At 41.8% G+C, this 21,714-nt stretch overlaps 1 protein-coding gene across 1 annotated transcript in view; it reads left to right on the top strand.

The window, feature by feature from the left end:
- LOC308676095 (branched-chain-amino-acid aminotransferase, cytosolic-like) overlaps positions 1-7,039 on the top strand; it is a 31,550-nt gene extending 24,511 nt beyond the window's left edge. The window contains exons 8-11 of the mRNA XM_081341819.1: positions 2,010-2,095; positions 3,172-3,312; positions 3,413-3,487; positions 6,249-7,039. Coding sequence (XP_081197945.1) covers positions 2,010-2,095; positions 3,172-3,312; positions 3,413-3,487; positions 6,249-6,290 — 344 coding nt within the window. The 3' untranslated portion in view covers positions 6,291-7,039. The remainder of the gene's footprint in view (positions 1-2,009; positions 2,096-3,171; positions 3,313-3,412; positions 3,488-6,248) is intronic.
- Positions 7,040-21,714: the final 14,675 nt, after the last annotated feature.

The following is a 21,714-nucleotide window of genomic DNA, read 5'->3' as shown; positions in this document are numbered from 1 at the left end:
GGACAGCCTCTTAGTGGCTGTTGTAAGTCGAAGACAGTGATGCCAACATGATGAAATGGTTGTCACCAAAATGAGGAAACACACCCCCCCCCCAAAAAAAGCTCTACCCTTTCACCTGTGCTACTGCACACAGGGGCAAAGTTTTCGTTGTGATGCATATTTCACACTTGCTGCCCTCCTGCAGACACCCACCATTGCAGGAAGGAGGAGGAGAAGGCAACCTTGGCGAATCTTTAAAAACCACCTTAGCATCCAAGCCATGCATTCTCTGGATTTGTGGATTTTATGACTTATTAAATTAGTATCCAAAGGCAAGCGCTTACCGTATTATCCGGCGTATAAGACGACTGGGCGTATAAGACGACCCCCTACATTTCCTGTTAAATTATAGGGTTTGGGCTATACTCGCTGTATAAGACTACCCCTCTTCCAACGCACACCAAATAAAAATTAAAAAACATCAGATTTGATTTTAATATGGTAATTTTAATTCAAATGCTTATGACATGCAGGTACTTAGTAGGAAAACTGTCACTTATAAACATAAGGCTGTTTGTCATCAAACATGTAAACATAAAACAGTGCAAGTGGATTAAACTTTTCCTAATTCACTCTAAAGCTTTCCCTGCACAGACCAAATGGGAGATCCGCTCCAGGTTTTCCAGCCAGCCCGCCCAGTTCCTGAGTCAAATGTGTCCTTAGAGCTAAGCAGCTGCTCTGGCTGCTGCATTCCCCACCTGCCTTTCAAGTTGGGATAGACTGCAGCTGCTCTTCAACTTTAGAAGGAAAGACGCCCAGACCCCAGCCTGTAAAAAAATCACAGACTGCAGCTTCTTTTCCAATTGGTCCCGCTTTCCCTGCGCAGACCAAATGGGAGATCCGCTCCAGGTTTTCCAGCCAGCCCTGTCCTTAAAGTTTCAGCACCCGGCGTATAAGACGACCCCTGACTTTTGAGAAGATTTTCATGGGTTAAAAAGTCATCTTATATGCCAGAAAATACGGTACTCAAAATGACAAGTGGCCAGGGATTTTATTTTCTTGTGTCATAGAGAAAAGGGTGTCATTTCTTAACAGGGCACAAAGAGCACCAAGAGGCATCAGGAAGGATATGTTTGAGTTTTTCCTTTAGTCCTATACGTAGTCCTTGACTTAGAGCCATTTGAAATTACAAGTGGTTTACAACAGGCGCTCCCCCTTGCAACCTTTGCAGGTCATGTGATCAGAATTCAGGTGCTTGGCAACTGGCATGTATTTATGATGGTTGCAGGGACCCGGGTGGGGGTCATGTGATCGCCATGTGTGATCTTTCCAGCCAGCTTTCAACAAGTCAATGGGGGAAGCCAGGTTTACTTAATGATCACACGATTAGCTTAATGACATGGCAATTTGCTTAACAACCATGCCACATTAGTCAATTAGGATTCCTTAACCTTTGGTGCTTGCTTGCTTGATCAGTCTATCTGTCTGTCTGACATCTGTCTATCTGTCAGTCTGACTATCTCTTTGTCTATCTGCCTGTCTATCTTACCTATCCTTGTTCTGAAATTTTAAATAATTCAAAAAGAAAATGAAAACTTACATAAGTGTTGCCATATTACATGTTCCAAAAATTAAACCTCTTGAAAGTACGACCGAATGTATATTAAATATTATCTCATGATCATTTATGAAAATAATATGTGTATATTTTTGGTTGCTCTTCTCTGATTAAACATAGCTAGTGGTTGGATCCCAGGTTAGTTACTGTATGTGCAGAATTGGCACATTGAAACCGCCAGAGTTTATCCACGGCAACTTTGTGCCATTTGGATTGATAAATTCTGTATACAGGACTTAAATTCCCATGCAATTCAGCTTTCTAAAGCTTCTGTCAGACCTGATTTTGCCTTTTAATTATAATCATGTTCCCTCCCCTCAGTTAGTTCTGCCTTTTGGAGTTTCGGAAATATTTTTGTGCTGTGACATACAACCATCCCTGGAAATGTATAACTGTAATGTTCATTTTTCAGATATGGAGCTGGTCACCCCTCCGCTTAATGGAATCATTTTACCTGGTGTGACCCGACAAAGCCTTCTTGATTTGGCCCGCAAATGGGTGAGCATGCAGAAGTGTGGGGTAGCCCTGCCTCCAATGGGGGGATTGCATGCTTCTTATTGAAACTGGTGCTTTTTTTTCCTTGCTGGGTAAAAGTAAGGGTGTTGATGTCAAATCATGAGTTACGGAGAGAATCAGAGTCTACATTTTGGTGGGGTGACTTAGGACCATAGAAATGAGCAATATTGTCAAGGGAGTAGGGCTGGGATTTTCCATTTTTTTCCCAGGTGGCCAAAGAGTGGGATGTGGAGATCTCTTGGAAGAGAAGCTCAAACAGGTCAGAATAGTGGTTGCAACTATGCAACCACTAAAAGCGCCCTTCGCTTTTAGCATACAAAAAAAGAGAGTGAAGTGTGAAGTCGCAGATGCTTCCCCCCCATTGTTACTTCTAGTGGGATGGGTTTTTTTTTCCCCCTGACCTTTTTTGTACTGTTGAATAACAATAACTATTAAACCGATTGTCGGTCTTACAGGATGATTTACAAATGTTTCTGACCTGGTAGGAAGCTTGACTATGAACGTTCAACCTTCTTGCCACCGATACTGGGAGTGTGGGATGAGCAGAGTCAAGGAACCACTGGTCCCTAGTCTTCATTGACTGACAGAGAATCCCCAGAAATTTAAGACAGTTTCTCTAAGACCTCTTTGAAGACAGAATGGCTTGACTCTGAGATGTTTTGCATGCGGTGCCTGTGCAGCCAAGAAGTGGCCCTGAAATAGATGGACTCAAAATTCAGTTGCAAGATCGAGTTTGGGTCGCTCACCGGGTTCAGAGATTTACTTTTCCGGAGCCCATCTTCAAAGAACTTCTCTCTACTGGAATACGTGCTTTGGGCTGTCCTGTGAGTCCTATTTATTTGGTGACTTCCTATTGGCTGATAGGTGTGTTGATGGCCGGCAATTGGCTGTCGTTTCCTTCCTTCCAAAACTTCTGGTCCCGATGACCGACTCAAATTCCATCTTGCAACATTAGCCTGGGATGTGTATACTTGCCTTCATTCAAAATTCGGTCTTTCTGCATTTTAAAACATGGCTGACAGCAGGATTTAAACGTGTTTGTCTCTCTTTCTACCCAGGGGGAATTCAAGGTTTCAGAGAGAGTCATCACCATGTCTGACCTGATTAAAGGCTTGGAAGAGAAAAGGTTGAAAGAAATGTTTGGATCGGGCACGGCCTGCGTGGTATGTCCCGTGGACAGAATTCTCTTTCAGGGCAAGGTGAGGGTCACGGGACATTCCCAACTGCGACTTTCTTGGTTTCCCTACATCTATGTTGTTCTTCTAAATGCAAACTGGGTTTCTGTCTCTCTTGGAACAGAATTATCATATTCCCACAATGGAAAATGGACCTGAGATTGCAAAACGGTTTCTGAAGGAGCTGACAGATATTCAGGTAAAATCCTCAGTGGGAGACAGAAAAACGTGTTTTTGCTTGATTTTTTTTTCACATTTACAATTTTAAATTCTCTCTGTCCTTTTTCTTCATTGATCTGCACTTGAAAAAGTACCTGTTTCAGCAAATTCTCTTGCATTTCAGCCGTGGCAAGGCGAAAGGGGCCTACTTTTCCTCATATCCTCAGTCAAAAACAAACCTTTCCATGCTGCTTCTTGGGGTGCTGGATGGGCTATTCCAGTGACAACACACCGTCTCTGGCTATGCTCCTTGTGACCTCTTAGGGCAGAAAGAGAAAGTACATGGAAATGGTACCATCTTGCTGAAATTTGGGGGGGGGGGGGTGGCGGCTCAGAAAATAAACCAAATTAGGATTAGCAAGCATAGCGATGAAATTCCTGCCCTGAACGTTAGATTCTTTGTGTTTTACCATCTCTGTGCAACATAACCTGACGTCTGATTGGGACAATCCTGAGGATACTGATGCACCTTACACAATTGAAGTCATCTGCTTTCTTTTTCCAAGCAGTGAGGTGTTGTGAATAAAAAATTTGACTCGGAGTGGAGAGACCCAGGCTTCAGTTCCCTCTCTGCCGTGAAAGCTTACTGGGTGACTTTGGGCCAGTCAATCCCTCTCATCCCAAACACCCTCACAAACGCGGTGGTTACCTGTACTAAGATATAAGCCTGTACTAAATCAAAATACTAAAATGGAGCCCCCAGGCTAGGTTAAGTTACCCGTCCCAATAGACAGATTCACGAACAGCAAAGTGCGTTGGTTCTCATTAAAATTACCGAGTTAATTTGAGAGAGAGTCCTGGGTCAGTTTCCATTTTTAGGCCCTGCCTACTACTTCAAAATGAAAGCAGATTTCGGCTTGCTCTGCCTTTCCGTGATTGAGCCACAAGAGGGCAGAATAGCTTTGTGATGGAATGTTTGTGTTTGTGTGTGCCTGTGTTATCAGTTTTGATACCTGGGAAAGCAGTTTTCTTGGCAAGATGTCAGAAGTAGCTTGCCATCACCTCCTTTGTAGGGGTGAGAGTGAGTGACTGGCCCAACGTCTAGGTCAGGGGTAGGCACCCTCGGCTCTTTTATGACTCGTGGATTTCAACTCCCAGAATTCCTGAGCCAGGTAGGCAACCTCGGCTCTTTTATGACTCATGGACTTCAACTCCCAGAATTCCTGAGCCAGCATGGCTGGCTCAGGAATTCTGGGAGTTGAAGTCCATGAGTCATAAAAGAGCCGAGGTTGCCTCCCTTGTTGCAGCAAGTAGATCAATACTGGGCTCTCTCTCTCTCTCTCTCTCTCTCTCTCTCTCTCTCTCTCTCTCTCTCTCTCTCTCTCTCTTTCAGTGTCGTTGTAACTTTGAACAGTCACTAAATGAACTGTTGTAAGTCAAGGACTACCTGTACATCTTTTCAATAAAAAGTTAACTGTTTTCATGACTCTTTTCATATTTTTCGTACTTTTGTTTAAATAGTTCTTGTCATTCTGCATAATGCCTAGATATTACGTATGCACAATGCCTAGGGAAAATATATAGCATATTAAAATAACCTTTCATATTTTGCCTGAAAATGTCACAGACTCTATAGATTTCCTGGGCATTGTGTGCTATGCCAGCTTTTCACATACTGCTGGTAATGTATATAAAAATATGATTCTCTCTAAAACTGGGATTTCTAGTGAGAGGGAGAAGGGCCTTCTTTAAAAAGTTTCAGGCTTACAGGTAGTTCTCAACTTATGACCATAATTATTACAGTTGTAAGTCATGACAGTTGTAGAGCAGGTCCTCACATGATTGGACACCAATTTATAGGGGGGGTTTTTTGGACCAGTCGTTAAACAAACCCATTGTTCTTTATGAGGCATTTTTTTGTAAAAAATGGAAGTAAATGCCAGTTTTTGGCAAAAACATCATAAATCATCATGGCAACCAGCCCAAAATGTTGCCAAGTGCCCAAAATGTGGTTACATAACTGTAAGGGGAATAATGACTGTTGAAACTTTAGAACCAGGCCGTAATACCTTTTGTGGTGTATGTAATACTTTGAACAATCACTAAGTCAAGGAGTATGGGAGAAGTAATTCTTAATTTTCACCCTCCCAAACTTCTAGGAATTTGTTGCAAGACACACTGGGGGGTAAAATAGCACCCCATAGGAGCTCAATTTTATGAGTAGCTGAAGCACACACTTAAAAAAAAAGAAATAAAAAGGTGGGGTGAAGAACAATTATGCCAACAACAGTAATCCAGGTTCTTGAAAAAAAAATCTGGTTTGCACTGAAAAAAGTGTCAATATCGCCCCTTCTCCACATCATTACTTGTAATTCAAGTAAATCAAGAGCAGTGAGCTAATGCCTCCTTAAGTAACACCAGCTGCCTGCAATTAGTGCAGGTTCGAGTCCCACTAGGCTCAAGGTTGACTCAGCCTTCCATCCTTCCGAGGTAGGTAAAATGAGGACCCAGATTGTTGGGGGCAATAAGCTGACTTTGTAATAATGCTGCTTGGGGGCCCCCCGAAAACCCTAATAAGCAGGCATATGGATAGAATGAAGGCTATTGCTAAGCACATTGATTTGTGCTTCTTAGATTGTAAGCCACCCTGAGTCTTTGGAGAAGGGTGGGATATAAATGGGATTTAAAAAAAATCGTGTCTGTAAATGTGGAGGGGAAAGCAATTCTGATTAGCTCTGCTCCTGCTTAGTAGTTTGGGAGTCTACAACCACGAAGTTTGATATTTTTTTTATCTTTCACAGTATGGACGCATCGCCAGCGACTGGGCCCAGGCGGTTTGCTGAAGACTGTGGGATTTGACTTTTCTCTGCTCTTGTTCAGCTTCATTCTCTTCACCACAGCTATATTTATGATATGGTTCTAAAGCTTTTCCAATTTTGCCTTCCCTTTTGTCAGAGATTTTACTGATCCTCTGCCTGGTTTGGGAGAACTACACTTTCTCTGTATAAACCCAGGCCCTTGATGGCTCTGCAAAACACTCCATATCAGGAAGGCCTGCCCTGGTCCAGGACCCAGAGGAATACCAGATAAACCTCTTTGTGATGGAAACAAAGCTTTGAACTTTGAGTGGCTTGCTCTGCTTCTCTCTCTCCACTCCAAAACTCGGCTGCTTTTTGCTTTTAAGTGCAATATTGAGAGAGAGTGGGAGAAAACGAAGGAATGTGGGGTGTCCGCAAAGCTCTAATACTTCATGTGCATGATTGCCAATTTTTTTTCTAAAAAAAATAGTCGCTTGGATTCATGTAGAAGCACATGTAAAAAAAATGTAATCATATTGCTCTTATAAAAGTATTCATTTTGGTATCTTTACGGAGGGCGCCAACATTTTAAATTTTGGTTTCTGTATCTTAAACGGAACATTTCCAGAAATGTGAAATTCTTGTTTCGTGTGGATGACTCTTCTTCACTTTCTAAGCTAAATCTGCTGGCTAGATAAAAAAGAAGTCTTAGATCTTCAGAATTAACGTGGAGCTACAGTTGGCTTTTTAAGGTGGAAAATGATTCAAAAATCTTGTGACAAGATAGGTGGCATATAAATTTAATAAAGAAATAAAATTAAACTGGATCTTGAGGAAAGCTCCTGCCACCCATTTCTGACTTTCTTGCTCTGTGTAGTGAGCAATGTCTATTCTAGTGCTTGGCAACTTTGGCAACTTTAAGAAGTTTTGACTTCAACTGTCAGAGTTCCCCAGCTAGGTGTCTTTGGAACTCTGGGAGCTGAAGTTGACACATCTTAAAAGTTGCTAAGGTTTAAAAAAATTAATCTATAAGCAGTACAGTTTGGGATAGTTTGTTTGTTCCTTTGTTTTATCAAATTTATATAGCTTCTCATCTCATGAAAAGTGACCCTGGGTGTCATACAATCATTCTGAGTAGCCATGGTGGTGCATTGGTTGGAATGCAATATTGCAGGCTATTTCTGCCAGCAGTTCGATTCTGACCGACTCAAGGTTGACTCAGCCTTCCCATCCTTCCGAGGTCGGTAAAATGAGGACTCAGATTGTTGGGGGCAATAGGCTGACTCTGTAAAACCGCTTAAGAGAGGGCTGTAAAGCACTGTGAAGTGGTATATAAGTCTTAAGTGCTATTACTATTGCTAAGCCATGACTTCCCAGAATTCTTTGAGCCATTTGAACAGTTTCTGTAAACCAAAGGGTCCTAGCAGAAAAAAAATATATAGCCCCATTATCGCTAGCATTGTAATGCGCACATCCCATGAAGCTAGGTGCCGCACTTGGTACCTACTAGGCTGTCTCCTCTGATTGCTAATGCATTTTTTTAGATCTTTTCATTAATAAAAACAATAGAAAATTGATGTACCACAAAGCAAAACACCAGGATCATCATTTTCCAGGAAGAATTAATTCTTGAAGGAGTTCATTAGAGTTCATTAGACCTTATTAGGAAATAAAGTTATTGGCTGGTTGTAATCCTTAGTTATTGGCTGGTTGTAATCTTGCCTATCTAGGGGGGGAAAACACAGCTTGGAGCTAGAGGTGATGGTGGACAGCCTTTTTCTTAGTGGTGGTTACAAGTCTGATAGCCATAAAGGTGATCCAGTTGTACGGGAATTGTTTCATTTGAAATTTGCCCACACTTCAGCTCCCCACCCACCTATCTCCCCCCTCGTCTCTTTCTTTCTGGCTGTCCTGCCCCTGGCATTGCTGCCAACCCCTGCCCACCTCCGCTGCTCCCAGCAGACATTTATATTTTCTTCCTCCTGCTGCGAGTGAGCCCACGTAGCTGCTAGCCCTTTGTGAGGCTGTGTGAATTGGAAGCGAGCACAGCCAGACGGGAGAAACTTGAGTTCCTCGCCTAACAATGGCGTGGTCCTCACCTAATGACTAAAGTGGGAACTACTGGAATTACTGTTGCTAAGTGGTACAGCTGTGATCTTTCGCCTAACAACTAGTCCACCTAGCAATGGAAATTCCAACTAAGGTTATTAAGTGCGGATTGATCCAAATGTGCTGGGCTAAGTCACACTGTATCTTGGTCAAGTAAACCCAAAAGAAAAGTACAAAAAACCCCATGCTTGTCTAAAAAACAGAATTTCACTGGGTTAAAGATCCACCTGACCCCAGCTTTTCCATCTGCACATTTTTGCTGAAGATTGTTCTTGACCAGCGAAGAGTTGATATTATATTTATATTCATAAAGTAATTGAAGTTGGAAACAGGCATGTGATTTAGGATTAATTTGGAGCAGGGGTGTCAAAACTGCTGGCTCGCAGGCCGGAGGCGTCACGCCAAAACCGCGCCCACTCCATTGCCGGCAATGGGAAAAAAGTTGCGATACGTCGCGACACGTCACCTGACGTCATGGGTTTGACACCCGTGATTTGCAGGGCACAACATTTTAAGAAGACCTTTTATGCATTGTGCAACAAACAGGTCCCTGAACATTGGGAAAGAGAAAAATTTTGGACTCTGCCATTGGAGATTTCTGGGTAAAACTAGAATTTGCCCCAACCTGTGGAGATGATGGCTCCTCTAAGAATGTAACTCCAGAAGGATTCTGGCCTATGCTAGAAAGAAATAAAGGAGACTGCTATTTCTTGTTGTGAATCACATGGTCCATAATATATGATACATGCTCAGTGCATTTTGGAACTCTAAAACCTGGGGTAGAGTGGATAGAAGGAATCCTATCATTTGCAGCCGAAAAGTCGTGTAGATATTCCCAACTCATCTACCTCACTGGAGTTTTGCTTTGCTTTGTTTATTTATTTAATTTTTTGGAAAACAAATATGAAAGGAATAATGGAAAAAAGTAAAGCAATGGAAGATGAGCTGATCCTTACACCAAATGTGAGCTGACATACAAGAAATAACTTCTTATTAATAACTCTTAGTAGAAGCTCATTATTTGCTATCCTGAAATGTACGAGATAATACATTTTTTTGGGTTCAGCAATATGCTTTAAGCTCTAGACCAAAATAGCAATCATGGTCCTTCTGCATTAAAATTCGTCATTGGTTATGCTGCCCCAAATTCTTCCCTTCAGCAGAATAATTTAGGACAGAAGAGAATATTTTTGTTCTACATTCATTAGAAATCAAGTATTTTTCCTGATTTGCATCCAACCATGGAGAGGTCTGCCAATACCTTGCGATCTAACATCTGCTTGTCCTGGTTTAAACCTACTGTAAATTTCTCGGAATGAGTTATTCAGAAGAATGCCATGTCTGAAAGCGTCATATGTAATTTTGAAGCTCATCCATGTAGCCCTCAACACAATTTGGGAGAGAATTTCAATTGCTAAGCAAGGCGGTTGTTAAGCATATTGCACCCAATTTTTATAGCCTTGTTTGTCCCTGTTAAGTGAGTTATTGTAGTTATTACCAGGAATCATGCAGTTGTTAAGGAAATCCAGCTTTCCCAATTGGCTTTACTTGTCAGAAGCCACCTGGGAAGGTTGCAAATATGGTGATTTGTGGTATAGTAAAACTGACAAATATCTGAAAACAATGAGGGTCTTCACATTATTTTGAGAAGTTTGCATAAAATAACCACTTCCTGCTTAAAAATGAGATGAGTGGAATTTGGCTTGGCACAGCCTTTGAATGAATAGACAATATAAGCATGGGGGAATGTAATCTTTGAGGGCACCTTAGGACAATTCATTGTCGGGAGATGACATGGTTGTATCCATCATGAAGTCATAACAAGGTGAGCTCTTCAATCATTATCAAAGCCCTAGGGGTCCATTTGGATCTTGCCCTCTGACAATCCAACCACATTTCTCATCACACACACACACACACACACACACACCACCCCATCTAAGGGCAGTTGCTGTGGGAGCCACTGAAGAGGAATTAGTGACTCCCAAGAAACTAGAGAGATAGCTTCAAGATCATGTGAAGTACGAGGGCAATTCAGAAATAAACCTCCATTTAGTTATCAATGACAGACAGTCACAAATACAGAACTTTTATTATACACATTAGAAAACTGCAACATTACTTTTCGACATAATCACCATTCAAACTGAGGCACTTGTCATAATGTCTTACAAGGTTTGAAATTCCTTAGTAATAGTCGCTTGGCGCCAAATCTAGGCTATGGGGGGATGGTGATCAACAACATCCCAATGTTCTTGGGTGCATCTAGCAGTTTGTGTGAACCAACACCGCACTGGAAGCCAGCATGCCCCAACGCTTATTATGCATGGCTTGACTGAGTTTTTGTAACGTTTCACAGTAGACATCTGCCTGGTTTGGGAGAACTACAGTTCTAGATGGGGAAGAAATGGAGGTAGTGACAGATTTTATTTTCCTGGGCTCCAGGATCACTGCAGATGGGGACTGTAGCCAAGAAATTAAAAGACGCTTGCTCCTCGGGAGGAAAGCCATGGCAAATCTAGACAGCACACTAAAAAGCAAAGACATCACCCTGTCAACAAAAGTGCGTATAGTCAAGGCTATGGTCTTCCCAGTTGCAATGTATGGCAGTGAAAGTTGGACCATAAAAAAGGCTGAGCGCCAAAGAATTGAGGCCTTTGAACTCTGGTGCTGGAGAAGACTCCTGTGAGTCCCTTGGACTGCAAGGCGATCAAACCAGTCAGTCCTAGAGGAGATCAACCCTGACTGCTCTTTAGAAGGCCAGATCCTGAAGTTGAAACTCAAATACTTTGGCCACCTAATGAGAAGGAATGACTCACTGGAGAAGAGCCTAATGCTGGGAAAGATTGAGGGCAATAGAAGAAAGGGATGACAGAGAATGAGGTGGCTGGATGGAGTTACTGAAGCAGGAGGCGTGAGCTTAAATGGACTCCAGAAGATGGTAGAGGACAGGAAGGCCTGGAGGAACGTTGTCCATGGGGTCGCAATGGGTCGGACACGACTTCGCAACTAACAACAACAACAACAACAACAGTTTCCCTGTATAAACCCAGGCCCTTTATGGCTCTGCAAAACACTCCATATCAGGAAGGCCTGCCCTGGTCGAGGACCCAGAGGAATACCAGATGAACCTCTTTGTGATGGAAACAAAGCTTTGAACTTCAAGTGGCTTGCTCTGCTTCTCTCTCTCCACTCCAAAACTCGGCTGCTTTTTGCTTTTAAGTGCAATATTGAGAGAGTGGGAGAAAAAGAAGGAATGTGGGGTGTCCGCAAAGCTCTAATACTTCACATGCATGATTGCCAATTTTTTTTAAAAAAAATAGTCGCTTGGATTCATGTAGAACAGACATGTCAAACACAAGGCCCGGGGGCCGGATCAGGCCCGCAAAGTGGTTTCATGTGGCCCTCGAAGCCATCCTGGAAACAGCGAGGGAATGGCCCCCACTGCCTTGGCCCTGGCCCAGAGACCCTCCTTCTGCCAGAGACCCTCAGATCTGTCCCACTCCTGCCCAGGCCCCCATAGGCACCCTTGATGCGAACGATGTAGAGCTGGCCATGCCCACCCAGTAAGCCATACGCACTCTATCCACGCCCACCCAGTAGGCCACGCCCACCCTGGCTATACCCACCCGGCCCCCTGAGGGTCACCGCAATGCTGATGCGGCCCTCAATGAAATTGAGTTTGCCACCCCTGATGTAGAAGCACATGTAAAAAAAATGTAATCAAAGTCATATTGCTCTTATAAAAGTTTTCATTTTGGTATCTTTACGGAGGGCGCCAAAATTTTAAAGTTTGGTTTCTATATCTTAAACGGAACATTTCTGGAAATGTGAAATTCTTGTTTCGTGTGGATGACACTTCGCTTTCTAAGTTAAATCTGCTGGCTAGATAAAAAAGAAGTCTTAGATCTTCAGAATTAACGTGGAGCTACAGTTGGCTTTTTAAGGTGGAAAATGATTCAAAAATCTTGTGACAAGATGGGTGGCGTATAAATTTAATAAAGAAATAAAATTTATTTATTTATTTAATAAGTAAATAAAATTAAACTGAATCTTGAGAAAAGCTCCTGCCATCCATTTCTGACTTTCTTGCCCTGTGTAGTGAGCAATGTCTGTGCTAGTGTTTGTCAAACTTGGCAACTTTAAGAAATTTGGACTTCAACTTTCAGAGTGCCCCAGCTAGGTGTCTATGGAACTCTGGGAGCTGAAGTTGACACATCTTAAAAGTTGCTAAGTTTCTCTAAACCAAAGGGTCCTAGCAGAAAAAATATATATAGCCCCATTATCACTAGCATTGTACTTCGAACATCCCATGAAGCTAGGGACCTCACTCGGTACCTACTAGGCTGTCTCCTTTTCATTAAGAAAAACAATAGAAAATTGGTGTACTGCAAAGCAAAACATCAGGATCATCATTTTCCAGGAAGAATTCTCAAAGGAGTTCATTAGACCTTATTAGGAAATAAAGTTATTGGCTGGTTGTAATCCTTAATGTAGAAAAGTCCTGCCTGTCTAGGGGGGAAAAACACAGCTTGGAGCTAGAGGTGATGGTGGACAGCCTTTTTCTTAGTGGTGGTTACAAGTCTGATAGCCATAAAGGTGATCCAGTTGTACGGGAATTGTTTCATTTGAAATTTGCCCCACACTTCAGCTCCCCACCCACCTATCTCCCCCCCCCCTCGTCTCTGTCTTTCTGGCTGTCCTACTCCTGGCATTGCTGCCAACCCCTGCCAACAGTAGACATCGGAATTGATGGTCAAGCCGCGCTCCATGAACTTCACTAGCAGTACTTTGGCATCTTCACATTTGGCAGGATTTTCTATGGCACCACTTCCGGTGTTGGTGTTGGTTCACGATAATACTCGTCCGCACACCGCTAGACGCACTCAAGAACTTTTGAAGCAGTTCCACTGCGATGTTTTTGATCACCCCGCATGGACCAGATTTGGTGCCGAGTGACTATTACTAAGGAATTTAAAACCTTGTAGGACAGAGATGTCAAACTCGCGATGTCACGTGACGTCACGCAACATACCAGGACGGTTTTGCCATTGCTGGCAATGGGGTGGGCGCGGCTTCCAGATGACACGTCCGGACCGCGGGCCGGCAGTTTGACACCCCTGTTGTAAGACATTATGACGTGCCTCAATTTTAATGGCAATTATGTTGAAAAGTAATGCAATGTTGTTTTCTAATGTGTATAATAAAAGTTCTGTATCTGCGAGTCTCTGTCACTGATAACCGAATGGAGATTTATTTCCGAATTGCCCTCATAATAGTACTGCTTTATACTGTACTGGTGAAGCCACACTTCATCCAGTTCTGGTTACTACGATAGAAAAAATATGCTGAAAGCCCTAGAGAAGAACAACCAAGATGATAAAGGGTCTGAAGGCTAAACCATGCAATGAATGATTGAGAGAACTAAGTGTGTGTATTATAGTCTAGGAAAAATAAAGGACTGGAGCAGGGGTAGGCAACCTTGGCTGTTTTATGACTCGTGGACTTCAACTCCCAGAATTCCTGAGCCAGCCATGCTGGCTCAGGAATTCTGGGAGTTGAAGTCCACGAGTCACAAAAGAGCCAAGGTTGCCTACCCCTGGACTGGAGCGATATGATAACGGTGTTCCAGTACTAGGGGGACTCTCACAGAGAAGAGGGGGTCAACCTATTCTCCAAAGCACCAGAGACCAGGACAAGAAGTAGTGGGTGGAAGATCCTTAAAGAGTGATTCAACCTAGAACTAAGTAAAAATTTCCTAACAGTGAGAACAGCTTGCCTTCAGAAGTGCTCCACCACTGGACATTTTCAAGAAGAGACTGGGCAGCCATTTGTCCTGAATGGTAGAAGGTCTCCTGCTTGAGCAGGGGGTTGGACTAGATGACCTCCAAGGTCCCTCCCAACCCTATTATTCTGTGTCCTATATAATTACACTGTTTGAGCTGCAAAATGGATAGACCCCCCCCCACCAGCTCTACTGTGTGCCCAACGATGCAAGATGCCATGGGTGGCAAACTGTATACCATGGTAGAACAGGTGGGTTTCAGGGATCTTTTTAGATTCTTTACTAAGGAATTTAGATCTCCTTTTTCCCCAGGCCTCACACTTGTCCACAACAGCCTCGTGACAAGGATCCCTCTTCTACAATCACCGCTAAAGAAAGGAAGTGTCGTCATTTTTTTTTTCAGATCAACCCTGGAGGGCAAACCAGATGACTGATTTGCTTTGATGTTGTTGGTTCCCCCCCCCCCTTCCACTTTCTAGAGGTATTTGCTGAAGAATGAGATAAGGCTGATGCTGCAACAAACATCACACTTAGGCTGGCGCCTGAGTGGGGCTCTTTGTGTGACGAACGTTATCCCCAGTTTACTGCAAATATGGTGTTGATGTGGTGTCAATGAGGTTTAGAAATCCTTTTGCACAATGAGGGTTCTACAAACACCATGAGAGTTGGGGAATGAGAGTCAAACTTCAGGCCTTTACCCACATCTGAATTGTGAAGCTTTTTTCATGCTTCCCTGAATGGGCAAAATGGAATTTCTGTTCTCTTGGGTCTGGTCTCCTACCTCTGTTTCAAGTCATTGCAGTCAAAAGAGGTGAGATAATTGGTGACAAAGCTTCAATGGATTTTGTACACCTGAATAATCAGAAACGTTATCAGAAAATGCACAACACAACAACTAGACACAAGGACAGTTTTCCCCCCATGTTGTCACTCTGCTCATCAACTAATTCCCACAACACTGTGCAACTACTTAATAGGACTGTATTACTATTAGCCTTCTCATCTTTCCTATTTCCTTATCTTCTTCTGACTATAACTTAGTTGCTTGTATCTTATGATTTATATTGACTGTTTATTTAGTATCCTAGTATGATTTATGTTGATTGCTTATTTAGTATCCTATCACTGAGCATTGTATCTTGATGATTTATGATTGTATTTTATGATTGTCCTCATGATTTATGACTTGTTGCTTGTACGTACACTGAGAGCTTATGCACCAGAGACAAATTCCTTGTGTGTCCAATCACACTTGGCCAATAAAGAATTCTATTCCATTCTATTTATGTGTAACCACAGGTTTTAGCAAAATTCATTTTAAATTATAGCTTTCCATATTAGTTCAATATACTGCCTCTAATGCTAACAGCACTGTCTGTCAGCATGTACTTTTGTATATAATCTTTGAGGCCATTGCAAACAATGCAAGTTGTTTCTGTGACATGTTCATCTTCATCACATAACAGGAAATAGATTTTTTTTCTTTTAAACTAGATTGATTTAGTTGGATTAACAAGGATCTAATGAACCTAGCTTTAGGTTCCTGATTTTCTTTCCTGATTTTTCCTGATTCTCGCCATGTATTATGTATACATCCAAACTAGACTGTGTTGTTTCTCTGTCATATGTGTGTGTATGTGGGTATATACATAATCTTTTGTCATGTGTATGTAGTTAATATTGGAGGTGCTTACTTTTTGAGAGTTGAATATAATGAAATTTCATTTTAATTTATGCTGATTAATGTACATTTAAAGTGACAATAAAGTTTCTATTCTATTCTATTCTATTCTATTCTATTCTATTCTATTCTATTCTATTCTATTCTATTCTATTCTATTCTATTCTATTCTTCCGTTCTGTTCCGTTCCATTCCATTCCATTCCATTCCATTCCATTCCATTCCATTCCATTCCATTCCATTCCATTCTATTCTATTCTATTCTATTCTATTCTATTCTATTCTATTCTATTCTATTCTATTCCATTCCATTCCATTCCATTCCATTCCATTCCATTCCATTCCATTCCATTCTATTCTATTCTATTCTATTCTATTCTATTCTATTCTATTCTATTCTATTCTATTCTATTCTATTCTATTCTGTTCTTGTGATAAAGTTTGCAATGTAATGAGTAATGAGTCAAACCTCCCACCTGTTACTTATTGAATAAATGGTGTGTAATTGGTAACACTTTAAATCTGTCATACAGATAGACTGTGGGCATTGTTTGAAAGCAAAGTTATGTCAATATGTCTTGTAATTCATTGTTCAAATATATTTCTATGCAACAACTACAATCGTATTCAGCCAGTAGATGACAGTATTTACAGGTTTGGATCTATGGTATACACTCTATGCTCTTTAATTCTAAGTAGAGTTTCCTGCTTCAGTTTACAGTTAAATAGTTGAGCAGTAAAGCACATGGTTACTGTACTCTTTCTTTCCTCTGTGGTTCTTTATATAATCAGAATTTCTAACAATATGACATTTCTTATCCTTCTTTAAAAATTAATATCACTTAGCCAATTTAAGCTTATATACTTGCTGTCTGTCATATCTAAAATCTTTTTTAAAAAAAACAAGTAGTCCCTCAACAGTGTGTGATAATTTGTGTCACTCAGCAGTTCCTAATCTAGTGAGAATTACGAGAGTAGTTTTAGACACAGTTTCACCCATCTATTACTGCTAAATTGTTTAATCATATAAGTATTGGGCATGGTAACTAGCCTCCTAATATAAGATTATTGCTTTCATTACTTTTATATTTATTGATGGAAAGCCCACTTCTAATCTCAACATTGGGGTATACATGAGTATAAGACTAAGATTAATCTTATGAATTTGTTATGGACCACTTCTAATTCTAGTTTACTGAAACCCCAAATCTGGGGCCCTTAGATCAACTATCTTAAGGTCAGAATGTACTAACCATCCTCCTTTTGAATAGAAAAAGAATCAAATGGCTGTCATTGATTTCATGTCCATTGTTCTTGTTAGTGCTATATGTGTTTTCCATGATAGTATTTCAGTAAACTGAATGCCCACATTCTTAAATGACCTCGCTTGTTCTATCTCATTCCCATCTTGGGTCCACCTCTTTTCTCTTTGGTCTTTTGGTTTAAATAAGCCCAGGTGGCAACATCTGCTTCCTTTGGGTTCATCTTTGCAATGCCTTTTCCATTAAATTTTGTCCATGCAGTTGCACTCTTCCTGTATGTGCTAGGCTGGGGGGTGGAAATATAAATTACTGCTAATAGAAAATATTTCCACTTAACGGTGATCTCATTTTTGAGAAAGAAAACCCAATCTCTTTTTAAAGGATTCTTTTCTTCCTTTTGGAAAAAGAAACTAGCCTTCTTTCTGGAAATTTGAGGAGTGGTCCAAGTGAAGCTGGGCTGTTGTTCAAGATGTTTGTAACTGCCCCCTTTCCAATCTGCGCTCTTCTAGCGAAGATGACTTCACAGTTCATCATCTTTCCAGGACTAAACACAACACATTTGGATGGGAAAGAATGCCAACGTATACAGCAGCATCAAACCAGAAAGGTGGGATGGAAGAGAAACATGGACTCCAGAATTCCAAAACAGTTTTTTAATTTACATGCACCTTTTCTTGATCCCACTGATAGATTGCTAGTCAATAGCACCCAAACGAAGCACATTAGAAAACAGAATTAGTCCACACCCTGGAAGAAGGAGGGCAATTTCCTTTGAGAAAAACCACACAATTAAATCTTTTTCAAAAGGAAATAATTACAAAGGAAACCCAGACCCGTAAACTAGCTGCCATCACACATGCAGATGAACCCAGGAAGGGTGGGACACACCTCAAGAAAATGACCATTTAAGGGATAAGCCAAGCTGAATTTAAAAGACCAAAGAAAACGTTTCCCCCCTCTCTTCTCTCATTCTCCTTCCCCCGCCCTGAGCAATTCTGGGCAAGAACCATTTAGCTAAAAACATCTTAAGGACAGGAAAATGCAGACATATATGCCTTGGACAAACAATCAAACCCATCCATCCCACTAGATAGGAACAATATAATGCTAACAAAACAGACATAAACCACATATAGAAACCCATTTGCACGAACAAAGAAACAACTCCTAAGGACAATATTGACCACTCCTGGTCTGAACAAACACAAACTAAGGGAAATTAAGGGAAGAAAAATACCTTTGTGAAATCTAAATCATAATGTCAGTAACTCAAGGGGTATAAGAGCAGGACCCCTCACTTTGGGAAAGCACCAGCTAGTCCGGAAACCATCGTGGTGTCACTACTCTGTCCGGTTTGTGTAATAAAACCTACTTTCTGACAGCTTGCTTCATTTTGTGTCAGTTCTTCCCTCTGAGCCGAAGGTCTGCTTCCCAGCTGAAAAGCCGAACCACGGGAAATTCTTCCCACAATCGGGCACCCCAGATGGGATTCCAGCCAACCCAGCCACCGGACCGGGTCCATAGGGCACCAGACTCCCTTTAATCTGTAGGTAATCCCGCGGACCCTGCCCGGGAAGCAAAGGGTAATAGAGTCTTTTGAGTCTTGCGCTCAACAGCTGCCTGAAAGGACCTGGGGAAAAGGACCTGGGGTATGTGGGAGTGCGTGAGCTTCCCCCTCTGATCACCACTAGGTCTTTGTGGCCTGAATCCTCCATGGACTGTCCTGCTGAAAATTGGCCCACCCTTGCGCCAGATAGCAAGAAAAACAAGGCAAGTCCTACAATAGGATTAGCCGTTCAGAAAATAAAGACGGCCCCTCCCCCCCTCCAGATAAAATGGCTCCTCTCATTTGGACTTTTGCCCTGCCTTGTAGCAACAGAAAGAGAGCATAGGTAGTCCTCAACTTATAACCATTTGTTTAGTGACATTCGGCACAGAAAAAGGTGACTTAGGACCAGATTTCACACAACTGTTGAAGCATCAAAATTTGGATGCTTGGCAACCGGCATGTATTCACGACAGTTGCACTGTCCCAGGGTCATGGGGTCATCATTTGTAACCTTCCAAGCCGGCTTCCGAAAACCAAAGTCAATGGCAGAAGCCAGATTTACTTAACGACCACATGATTCACTTAACAGGAGTGATTCACTTAACAACTGCGATAAAAAAAGATCAGAAAATGGGGAAACACTCACTTAGCGACTGCCTTGCTTCGCAGTGGAAGGTTTGAGCTCTGTTCTCATAAGCCAAGGATTACCTGGTCAGATAGTCCTCGATTTATAACCACAATTGGGACCCTAACATTCGCCATTAACAAGACATCATATGACCACACCTGTTTTTACTGTCCTTTTTGTTGTGGTTTGTGAAGCAAATCGCCATGGTCATTAAATGAGAAATCACATGATCGTATGATTTACACTGCCTCCAGAAGTGGTGAATGCTCCAACACTGGACGTTTTTAAGAAGAGACTGGACAGCCATTTGTCTGAAATGGTATAGGGTTTCCTGCCTGAGCAGGGGGTTGGACTAGATCAGGGGTCAGCAACCTGAAACAGTGAAAGAGCCACTCGGAACCGGTTCCCTCACAAAAGGAAAAACTGGGAGCCGCAAAAAATGTGTGTGCATGCGCGTACATGCGCACATGCGCAGAACAGGGTTTGACTGAAGAGTGGAGCCAAAGCAAGATATGCACCTACCCTGCATATTTGAATTGATTGTTTGAACTTTTTTAGTCCCACTTTTTTTTTTTGGACTGCACATGGCAGAGGACTGGGAGCCGCAGGAGACGGCTGAAAGAGCTGCATGCGGCTCCGGAGCCGCGGGTTGCAGACCTGTGGACTAGATGACCTCCAAGGTCCCTTCCAACTTCTTCTTCTTCTTCTTCTTCTTCTTCTTCTTCTTCTTATTATTATTATTATTATTATTATTATTATTATTATTATTATTATTATTATTATTATTATTATTATTATTATTATTACACTCTTTGAGCTTCCAGCTTTCCCACTGACTTTGCTTGTCAGAAGTTGTCTGGGAACGTCACAAATGATGATCACGTGATCCCGGATGGCTGCAGCTGTTCTGAATGCAGGCTATTTGTCAAGCTCTCACATCTCAATCACACGGCGGAGGAGGAGGAGCCTTGCAACAGTTGTAAGTCTGAGGACTGGGTTACTAGTCACTGTTTTCAGTGCTTTTTCCCCCAGCACTTTGAATGCTTGCTACACGAGTGGTCATAAGTCCAGGACAATCTGTAAGGGCAGAAGAAATGAGAAACCCAGTTTTCTGGCTCTCGCATGGCTTCCAGCACTCTGATGAATCTTTTGCACCCCACTTTCACATGTGCCAATTGCACGTTTTCTCTGGCCACCTCAATGCACAAGAGCCAAGTTTTCTGTTTGTATTTCTCGTAACCTTTTGGATGTGCATGTAGGTCTCTCTCTCTCTCTCTCTCTCTCTCTCTCTCTCTCTCTCTCTCTCTCTCTCTCTCTCTCTCTCTCTCTCTCTCCATTTCTCCTGACCTTCGCTCTTTCCGCCGTGACCTGAAAACTCACCTATTTGAACAAGCCGGCCTGGTCTGATGGGTTTGGGGTATTTTAATTGTAATTTTAATTAACCTTTTACTGCAATTGGGCTATTCTATTTAATTCTCATTTTAACTTTTGTATATTGTATTTTTATTGCATTTTATTGCCCTGTACACCGCCCTGAGTCCTTCGGGAGAAGGGCGGTATAGAAATTAAATTAATAATAATAATAATAATTTCTCTTAAGACTTCAGGGTGCAAACATTTGGCAGCTGGGTGATGTTGCAGAGAAAAAGAAAATGAAATTCACTCATTCACCCAAACACTGAAGTAAGTGTGGGGGAAGAGACAGGGACTAATGTCGAAACAGAGGGAGGCTGTGGTTGAGGAGAACAAACATGTCAGAAGAGAACCCCGATTCCTGTTTGTTTTTTTTTTTAAGTAAAACAACTCCACTGCTTTTCACAGGCTGCTGATTGCTTAAGAGAAGCTCTCAAAACCACATGGTCTCTTAAAGTCCAGGAAAGCTGCTGTCTGAATCCTTCCTTTCCTATCTGCCCTGCTTGATCAGCCCAAAACAATCCCTGAAGTGGGATTAAAATATAATCCCGCATGTTATTGCAATATTGTCATATGCTTCAGTTTACCAGACCTTTGACTTCAGTGTTCAAAAAAAAAATGAACAAAAAAATTGCACTGGCTTTGATTGAAGAAAAGAGAAGAAAACAGAACATCTGTCTGCAAACTGCTCAGACTCTTAATAAGGACTTTTTAAGATTCCTTTTGCTTCAGACCAAGAGTGGGCCACCTGCTTGTGTTAGCCTAGTTTTCTTGTGACCCGTCGCCTAGATTCAATAAACTAGCATATTACTGGCAAAAGCTATTTGGTTGGAGAGAAAAGAAAGTAAGAAAGAAAAGGGGGGAGGGAGGAAAGAAGGAAAGAAGGAAAGAAAGAAAGAAAGAAGGAAAGAAAGAAAGAAAGAAAGGAAGGAAGGAAGGAAGGAAGGAAGGAAGGAAGGAAGGAAGGAAGAAAGAAAGAAAGAAAGAAAGAAAGAAAGAAAGAAAGAAAGAAAGAAAGAAAGAAAGAAAGAAAGAAGCAATG

The sequence above is a fragment of the Vipera berus genome (genome assembly GCF_964194415.1).
Source record: "Vipera berus genome assembly, chromosome: W".
Classification (NCBI taxonomy): Eukaryota; Metazoa; Chordata; class Lepidosauria; order Squamata; family Viperidae; genus Vipera; species Vipera berus.
This window is presented reverse-complemented; position numbering and strand designations above follow the sequence as displayed.